This window comes from Macrobrachium nipponense, chromosome 41 (genome assembly GCF_015104395.2).
Source record: "Macrobrachium nipponense isolate FS-2020 chromosome 41, ASM1510439v2, whole genome shotgun sequence".
Classification (NCBI taxonomy): domain Eukaryota; kingdom Metazoa; phylum Arthropoda; class Malacostraca; order Decapoda; family Palaemonidae; genus Macrobrachium; species Macrobrachium nipponense.
The window spans coordinates 33,565,242-33,575,761 of NC_061102.1; the positions used below are offsets into that span (position 1 = coordinate 33,565,242).

The following is a 10,520-nucleotide window of genomic DNA, read 5'->3' on the forward strand; positions in this document are numbered from 1 at the left end:
TATATTCAGCATGAAGTAGTTGTCCCTGACCACTGCTAAGATTGTTCGTTTAGTCTCCATTTTGAACTTTGTCTTTCTGACAAACATGTTCAACGTTGACAGATCTATGACTCCTCCAGTCGCAATTGGCCTTTGGAACCAGGAAAATTTGGTTGTAGAATCCTGGTGAAGGATGCTCTACTTGCTCTACTGCTCCCTTTCCCATCATCTTCTTTAATTCCTCTTACAGTACTAAGTATTTTCTAGATCCTTGATCATAAGAAAGGTGCAGGATAGGGCGCTCTGAAAGAGGAGGAGTAAAGTCGATTGGGAGTACATAACTTACCCGAAGGACATATACTACCCACGGCTCCCCCAGTAACTCTGCAACATAGCCCAACGGTTTGCAAGTATCCCCCAACTGATGGCAATGAGTGGGGAGAGGGGCCCACTCTATTCCTCTCCCTCTTGCAGTTCTGCTGTGAAAGGTCTGTTGGTGAGCAGATTTCTTCATTGAAGAGACAGGCTGAAAAGGTTTAGACACATGGGCTGGTTCCACAATCTTCCTCTGTGAAGGTTGTTAGGTCTGTCACCTGATACTAGGTCAAGTTGCAATAGATTTACTTACAGCCTGCTAAACTAACCTATCATTTGTATCTGTCCTCCGTCTGTCAATGTAGCCTCCTCAAATGCATCCTTCAGGAACAGCATTGAGATTCTAAAATATCACCATTCCTTAGTGACAATAAGGAATCCACATCTACTAACCGGGCCACCTCGGCAAGGGCCACATACCCTCTCATCGAGAGAATATTTGCCCATACATTTGCACTCATTTTTGTTAAGTATGAAATGGCTTTGGTTCCAGATTGGAGCACTGATAAAAGCCATCTCATCCACCAATTTCCTTGTCAAAGCAGATGAAGTGATTTTGGCCACAGCTGTAGACCATAAATCCAACCAAGATGCTGTCTGGAAGATTGAAGATGCCGTTATCTCTACGTAAAGCAATTGCTCCTTGACACATCAGATAGGAGCACACTGTCCTAACTTGATCCAAAGTTATGTCAGGTCTGAATTGCATGACGTCTGCCTACTCACTAGTGAAACAATAGATGTCATATAGTATCTCCTATGATGAAGAGGAGGAGCTGGAAGAAACGTGAAAGATCTGTTTGACCTTAACGAGTAATTCCATCCCTCAATCAATGAATTTTAACTACATATAATTTACACAATTCATTCAGAGGTCATATACAGATCAGATAGCTTTCCTCTGGAATTAGGACATGCCTAAACAAAAGTAACCTATGGACTGATTGGTGTGCAGAAAATTTCAGCTAAGAACAGTGTCTCTGGTGCCAATAAATATAAGTTACAGAATTTAAAATAAAGTACTACTTCCAAATCATTGTTATATATTACTGACTATGTTCACGAGGACACACTAACAAAGCATGCTGATCATACTAACCGACCCAAGAACGTTTAGTAGAAAATTTACTACAAACACAAAATGGTCAATATATGAACTAAAACATGCATAAAATGGTAGCAGCCTACAGTAAATGCTCTTGCCACTCTGTCTGAAGCCAAGATATGGACATATTAGCCGGAGCAGGAGGACGAAATTATATATTTTTCAACCTAGGATAGGGCAGGTCACATTGCTAAACCCACTCCTGCCTGTTTACTGAAGGAACTTTAATATAACTAAAAACAGAATGGTCTACAGGTTGGTTAGTTGCTGAAGATCTTACAATTTCCTTCTATACCAGAATAATACTTTCATACATTTCTTCAAGAACACACCATATATCTTTTAAGCTTCTTACAGAAGTTTTCAGAAATTCTGCCAACCAATGTCTTTATCTGTTGTGGTGAGAAAGGTTCATTATAAGAAAGGTTTCATTAAAACTGCACTTATATAAAATATGTACTACTGAAGGATATTTTCACATAAGATATTTTCAAAGCATTAAAAATTGCATTTGTGATTGAAGTATTGCAATATTTAAAAGTGAAAATAAAATAGTCATTTACAATATCTCATCTATGTTCTTCTTGTAACAGAAGTAAAATTGATCACCAAACTAATTTTTATTCAATATTTTTTTTAATTTAAACAATATTACCAAATAAATCTTTTAAACCTATCAACATGTGTTCCTAAAGCCAAAGTTTTTAGCCATTTTTTCATACAAGATTTAATTTGGAATTCCCAATAACTTTCCATTATAGGTGATTTAAAGCAGACACATAAGAGATGAGTAGTTTTTGGTTTCATAATAATGAAGGCACTCACATTACAATATAGCAATTACGTCACAATCACTGGGTTCAGTACCATATTAAAGAGACACTATTATAAAGCAGTTTAGTCAGAATTACTGAAATTAAGTATCGAGGCTTTTTAGTCTAACAAATGTACTAGTAATCATTATTTCCATGAACAGTAATATGCAATTCGATGCATTTTACTATAGTATAAGGGCACCTAAAATGACACTCTCTATAATGGCATGTCCGCACTACAGTAAAACATGTCATAAACATGTCAGGAACTTATTGCTCAGACATTACAAACAGGTTGGATAATAGTTAATTACTTATTAGTAGTTCTAACCAGTGTCAAATGATTATTCATTATTGGCCAAAGGTTCATTCTCCACTTATAATGGATGATTTACTTTCAATCTGATTGTGATGTGTAAAAGCTGCTTCCTGTGTTTATGATGTTTTTTACTTTAGTGTGGATGTACCATAAGAAGTACAAGCACAACTTGCAGTTATTACTAAAATTAGGATATAATCTATGTTGCCAATTTATTTCAGTCAGCTATGCAGGGCCCTTTGGATTTACCATAGAGTGACATGTGAAAATAAATTTCCTTTTCATATTTAAAAAAATGTATGAAAACAATAAAAATGTTCAGGCCTGTAACTTGTTTTATGCATCCTTCATTTTGAACGTCATCCCAGGCTCTGTGTGGGTAGCACAAAACTTATCACATAAGACTGGAACAGGGAGGGAAGATGATTTGCCAGTCGAGTTTTAATGATCCTTATTTTTTATTCTTTTATTAAAATTTCCAAAATTGGCTTTTCTGTTTACCTATTTATATTTCTGTAGAAGTTACATTGATTTTGGCTATTCTTTCACATGTGCAAAATATAGATTTATCATCATTTGGGGCTTTTCAACTTATAAAATGAAAATTTATTTATTGTGCACATTACTTAATACCCTTATTCCAAGTAAAAATATGAATGAAGTAGATTTTAAAATTTTGAAAGTATTGAGCTATAACATAAATTCTTGAGTATTTTAATTTATGGCGTATTCTACTGCATGTTATACCTTACTAACATAGATAAGTAGTCATACATTAAAAAGAAAAAAAATAGTCTCTCAATATTATTTTGTTTAAGCCTAAAAATATCCTACCCTCTGATGGTTAATACTGTACAGTTTCATAGTCAACCACTATAAGTTTCATTCTTATTATGGGTAGTGTTATTACATGAGCTATTAAGAAATCAGTAAATAGCTGGATTCTGTCAAATTCATAGCCTTAAGTTTAAACGTTTGCATAATAAAATGTAAAACTAAAACATATAACAGTACTGTACTAATCTCTTACAAATATATTAAACTATTAAGTAACTCGGATATAATGACTAGGCTATTATGACCCCAACAGAAAAAATTTTATATACGAAATCACATTACACACTGTCATTAAACTTACCACAACATGAAGAGCTAAGGAAATGTATAAAGATAAATTTTAGCTCAGGCAACATTCTGAATGCTACTGACAGGGGACTCTCAGCTTGCAAAATTATGTTCCTTATGAGGTATAATGGGGCAACTATCATGCAATGCACAGATATGTCATAACATACTAAAATAAGGAATGCACACTCCTTCATTCACATTATCAGTAGTACCTATAAATTCATAAGCCATTTCAAAAAGTTTTCTAATCATCACTAAACATTTTTAACAAAGTCAACAAGTTTTATTTCATTTTTACAGATTAGTTTATACCAACAAAAACTTAGGTAAATATTGAACAAAATTTTACATTTATGTAGGTATTTATTTGTTCATCTCCTTTTCTCAAAAATGCTGTAAAAATGGAATAAAAGTAATTAAAATAATGTTACTTAGCCTCTGGCATAAACAATAAAACCTGGTAGTACAAAAATCTGCTTAAGCCAACAGTCAACTGTCTGTATTCATATAAAAGCTTGTGAAGATCTTAATCTCACCCCTATAAAATGGCCATATTATTAAAGACTGTACACAATGTACAAATACGTATATAAATTCATTCAATAAATTTCTCAAAGTTTTATAACTGTACAAGAGCATTAAGAAATATACATAGTACTATTCTACTTTAACAAAACATCAACGAGATGCTTTATCATCAAAAGACTGATTTATAATTTTTTTACGCTGCTTCTTGATTTGTTCTTTTAAAGTGTTTGTCCCAGGATTTCCTCCAGCAGCCCCTGATTCCACCTCTTCCTCTGATTCTGCAAATATAATTTTGTGAGTTTTATAGAAATTTTTAGCTCACTACTTATGCAGTAGTATATTACAAAATGAACTCATAATGCATACTGTACAATGTACACCAGCAGAGCAAAATTCAAAGATTATTATTCATAACTGTTGATTGACTATCTCTGCAGAGTTCCTCAGATCAAAATAAAAATATCAGCCCAGCCTCCTAATCTGTCACCCATGTTTAAATTATAAAGGTTGGAATGAAGGAATCTAAACAGTTAAATAAATTCATTGAAATAACAGCAAAATCTTTCAATAAATTGCATAGTGCTTACACTAAGTTAGCTTAGGGTTGAAGAGCAGCAGCTACTAATGAAAATATGATGAGAGCTGAAAAGATCTTCAGAATATCGTATATTGCATAAATTGTAACTGAAGAAAATGTCAATGTCATGTAAAGGATATATGAAATTATGTATATGGGGGCTAAAGTAAACCCTTAAACACGGTCTTAGGCTAACCTAATTTTTATTAAATATAACAGTAATTTTTTCTTTGGCTATAAAAATGATCTGGTCTTTGGAACCTAACAAGTTGATAAATGAGAAGTGGACACAAAATAAGTTCCCAACAATTTAAAACATGAATTGGAGATAACGGGAGAAAGATTAAACTTTCCAATGGGACCCCCCTAAGAGCTACCCTAAGTTTTCCAATTTCCTTTTTAGTGGCAACAATCTGTCTGTAGCTGGTGCAGTTACCAGCTGTCAGCAGTTAAAAGTTAATAAAAGGACTGGCGATACGAGTAGTTTTTAATATCACAGATTATTTAAAAGTCTTAACTCCACCAGTGCCACAGGACTACGGGTAAAATTTGTACTTTCTATCCCTTATCATTTAAATGACTTAGTATCTTCACCAGTCATACAACCTTTGGGGATGAGGATAAGATTATTTCCTTCACACAACTGGTCATTTAAATGACTTACCTTCATCAGTTTCATAACCTTTAAGGAAACTGAAATTATCAGCTATCTTTTCATCTTTTGAATCTTCTTTCCCACCGTCAACCTTATTTCTTTGCCGAGCCAATATCTGTCGCAGCTCTGATGACCTTGCAGTTTTGTACTGTTGAAGAGTGAAAGATTAACTTACTCTTTATCTCTAACACTTTACTGAGTAACATGAATATGAATATTGAAGAACAATGGTCAAGAGACAACACAGTTTTCAAAACATACAAGATACTAAATCAATGACAGATATAGACTTTATAATCAGAAAGATCAAGTCAGTCATGTTACTACTCTATACCTTAACATAACGAGGTGAAGTGAAGAAAGTTACAGATTATTGAATAATGAGCTAATTATTGATGTCCACAAAATATCAGCACCTGTTTGTTTACCATACTTAAGTACAAAGATACAAAAGGAAAACATCATTATCAGAGAAAGATATTAAATAAAAGATATACTGTCATGAAATATCCTGGGTAAATGTTGCAGGAAGGGTGTAAAAAGTAAATTCAAGACAGGTTATCTAACTTGAAAGATGGTGTCATGAGATACTGAAGATTAAATTTATGCTACGCTATTTTATATAATTTGCTTTAATGCATTTTTATCATTGTTTAGAATACAGTGTTAAGGAATTTCATGTACGTGAAAGAGAAGCATTACACCCTCAATACATTTTCCCTAAAAGATCTGACTTGTTTTTTCTTTATCTATTTAGAAGATAGACAAGCATTTACGTAAAGTCACTCAAGAATGTTTTGTAACATGTTCCAGAAATGTTTGGTTAACAATACTATAAAAAAGAATGGCAAATGAAAAATTCATATTAAGAAAAGTAACAAAACCTTTGAAAAACTTTTGTGCCAGATGATTGAGCAAAAGTCAAAGACGAAACTATATTTTGAATAAAAATAAAGCTTCTTAACTAATAACATATTACTGAATAATCATCAACGAAATTATATAAATAAAGAAATAATTCTACCACAGATCGATGACCTGTGTTTTCAAAAACACAGGTCATCGATCATTAGCTTGCATGAGACTAATGGATTGATGGATGGATGGATGTATGAGTTTTAGGGCAAAAGCCCAGGCACTGGGACCAAAGAAGCCATTCAGCACCGTAATGGAGAGTAAATAAATTACATTATAAATGAGTTAATAAGTGTATGAAGAAAATGGTTCATATATAAATTACCATATGAAAATGAATGAAATTAATGAAAATGAATGAAGAAAATGCTTAATAAATAAATATATATATATATATGATGTGATAGATAAAAAATAATTAAATGTTATTAAAAATGTTTATAGACTTTAAAAAGGAGATGAGAGCAGAAATATCTGCTTCATCTCCCAAAATATCACAAAGGGATTTACCCCTAAGATATCTCTCTCTCTGGTTAAAATATCTAGAGCAAGCAACCAGAATGTGCTCCACTGTTAGCATCTCGCCACTGCAAGCACACTCTGGGAGGCTGCCCCCTTCTAAAATAAACTGATGGGTCAAATAAGTGTGCCCAATCCTCAGTTTGCTTAAAACTATTTCTGTTCGCCTATCAGACTGGAAAGACGAAGGCCACAGCAATAGATTATTTCTAATATTTCTGTTCTTTCTATCATTGGCAAGATGAGAAGTCCATCTTTCTTGCCATTTGCTTAAAATATAAGACCTAAAAGGACCTTTTAGATCTGTATGAGGCACTTTACTAAAGGCTGTTTCTGATGAGACACTAGCAGCTTTCGCTTCCCTATCTGCCATCTCGTTTCCGCAAATCCCCACATGTGAAGGGACCCAACAGAAAACAGATTTACGCAAATAATACAAATGGAGGGGCGACTGAATTTTTTAATAGCTTCTAAAGTGCTTTTGGAATTCGAGTAAATGACAAAATTAGTGTCGCTATTTTGAACAACTATATCCAGGGCAGAGACTATGGCTGTTAATTCTGCTGTGAATATGGATGCAAAGTCAGGTAGTTTAGCTGTATATGCTGTATCACCATGGATAACTGCACAGCCAACACCATTATCTGACTTTGATCCATCTGTATATATTTTTGTCACATTAGTATGGACAGTTTCGTGCTCCACGAATTTTCCCCTACTCTTCCTCAGGACAGTCTTTTTTGTTATATGCTTTTTTGCACACGGATGCATCTGGAATAAGCCATGGAGGATACACAGGATGTTTTACTTCCATGACTTTCTGGGATTTAAGACAATTATCCCTAACATCTTCATTTAGTCTAACTTGGAATGGTCTAGAGGCTCCTATCCCAGAAAAGACCCATGAGTCTGCTTCCCTCAGCACCTGGAAGGAGGGATTTTTGGGAGCACTTTTAATTCTAGCCATGTACCTTAATCCTAGTTCTTGCCTTCTCAGATCAAGGGGAAGTTGGTTAGTTTCAACATATATGCTTTCAACAGGCGAAGTTCTAAAAGCCCCCGAGCATATTCTCAGCCCCATATTGTGTACAACGTCCAGTTCCTTCAGCCTGGTTTGACAAGCTGAGGAATTAATCTGACAGCCATAGTCTAGCTTGGATCTACACAACGAGTCATATGGTCTAAGCAGGGATTTTTTATCAGCTCCCCAACTAAATCCAGAAACAACCTTTAAAATATTCAGAGATTGTTTAACCTTAATCTTTAAGGCGTTTATGTGGCTGGCCCATGTCAATTTCTGGTCAATGGTCATTCCCAAAAATTTCACTTCATTTTCATAAGGGATGATAGATCCTTTTAAACTAAGTGTGGGAACCTCTTCCACACGCTGGCATGAGACTAATGATTCTACAGTAGATGTTGCTTGGCAGATAGGCGTAACTAGAACATCCATGTACACCTAGATGGATATGACAACAGAGAGAAAGAGAAATATGTATAATAAATTTATTGAATAAAGTGAAGGACTACTGTTTCAGATTGTCATTGGATGATCATTGAAGGAGCTCCGCCTAACTCCCCTGACCTGACAACTGGTGATGTTAAGAGAGAACATTATGCTCTCCCATCAAGTTGATGCCCAAACCATCTATAACAGACTACAGGAGGCCAAAATATTATATCATATTCCTGCTAAGAAACACCTCATAACAGAAAAACACAAAGAGGAGAGGCTAAGGTTTGCTTTACAATAATATCTGGAGCCCGATGATTTCTGGAAGAAAGTCATCTTTTGTGATGAAGAGGCGACACTCTCCACTGATAAGCATGGCAGATTAATCTTCACTGCTGGCGTTTAACATTAACTAAGGTATTGTGAAACTTTTGTTAATTTTCATTCTTTAGAAGCATAGATAATAAGAGATACAAAATCAGGCGTAATATTTCAGCAGTTAATTTCATACGAGGTGTTGCAAATTCGTTTACAATAATACTCGCCGGTAATGCCAGGTGTTATTGTCATATAGGCCTACCTGAAGGGATATCTCCCAGCCATGGCATACACAAGGACACCTGAATTAGGTTCAATTATGTTTTTACAATTTTATTTTAAAAATATAACCTACTCTCATGCCCACTTAAAAACTGAATGTAAAACTTCCAAAGGGGCCCTTACACTAACACAAGATTGCCACGTGGCCACGAGAAGCTTCTAGAACAAATCGCACAAACTCACTAAAACCCCAGATATTATAATAAAATTGAAATGACTAACACTGATATTAGTAACACGAACATTATCTCAACAACTGCTATAATTAATGCAGATGAACTCACATAAACTCTCAGTTGTCTCTAGGTGGAAATGAAATTGCACGCGAGTGCTAGAGCTCACCGTTTTGATGTCTGCCTTGTGCCAGTCTCGTTTTGACAGTGGGAAGGAAGCGTCGAGCTCCGTCGGCAGCTAGTTCCCTAGCGAGTCAAGTCATTTTCGCATCTTTTTATTATCACATTAAAAACTTAATTCCTTTGAATGAATTACAATCTAGACAAATCAATATGTAAGTTAATGTTCTACAGGCTTTTGAAAATACGACTCAATAATTTCAATGTAGATAATGTATCTAGACACAGAACCATCATGCTTTTGCCGCTAATTGGTTAATGTGGAAATTTTTACATAGGGCACAGACAGAAATTAGTCGTGGAAAAACTGTGCACTAATTATTTCACGACATGAGGTATCAAAAAGATAGGCCTAAGTAGCAAGGAAAGAAACCAGAAGTTACACATGATCATGACACATTTACAGTTACCAAACAAACTATTGGCATAGTTTCTTAATACATTGTTTGTTGTGGAAATATTACCATATGCAGGTGCCAGATTATTTACTTATCAATAAATAATATTTCCTTTCAAAGGTGTTATACTTGAAATAAGTTAAATTAGAATTTAGAAGATTTATTCAACATATCAAAGATAATTATTTTGTAAAGTAAGGAAAATACATACCCACGAATTCTAATTTTATTCTCAACTTAAGCTTCATTACAGCAAAAGCATTTTGAAGTTGGCTTTGCTGCCACTCGAGTTTTGACCCAACGTATTGTACTGTACTGTCATTAGTTCGTCACCAACAGCCAATACATAATATATTAAGCTGTCAACAATCTTTAATATCAATGTGTAATTAAACTAATTTTGTCCATTGATCAATAAAATAATTTGCATGACACATTTAGTGGGCCTAAATTTTACTTATGAATTTCATCCCTGATTAGCCTAGGTCTATTTTCAGCAGTATATTTTCTTGGATACGTAATGTGAATGAATATTTAAATCGAGAATATCTACACTAATCAGCTTTATTTGATTATTCTCGTTATTCTTATTTTATTAGTCATGTTCTCCTTTTTCTTATCCTTTTCATAACTGCCTAACATAATTTACTCAAACCTAGCTATCTCAAGTCAAAAAGCAATCATAAAAAATCAAACAATAATATATTTTTTTTTACCTAATTCCTTGCATATCATCCCGTTTCATCTGGACACGTTGGAAAGCTGTGGGAGTCAAATCTGATGTATACATTAAGAAAGGCT

At 34.3% G+C, this 10,520-nt stretch overlaps 1 protein-coding gene across 18 annotated transcripts in view; it reads right to left on the minus strand.

Annotated features, from left to right (window-relative positions):
* Positions 1–1,902: 1,902 nt before the first annotated feature.
* The window catches only part of LOC135212661 (epidermal growth factor receptor kinase substrate 8-like protein 1), a 273,346-nt gene continuing 264,728 nt past the window's right edge, over positions 1,903–10,520 (minus strand). For all 18 annotated transcript variants that reach the window (XM_064246307.1, XM_064246306.1, XM_064246303.1 and 15 more), the window contains 2 exons: positions 5,491–5,629; positions 1,903–4,527 (listed from right to left, as the gene is read on the minus strand). In XM_064246307.1, the coding sequence (XP_064102377.1) occupies positions 4,400–4,527; positions 5,491–5,629 (267 nt within the window). In that variant the 3' untranslated portion in view covers positions 1,903–4,399. The remainder of the gene's footprint in view (positions 4,528–5,490; positions 5,630–10,520) is intronic.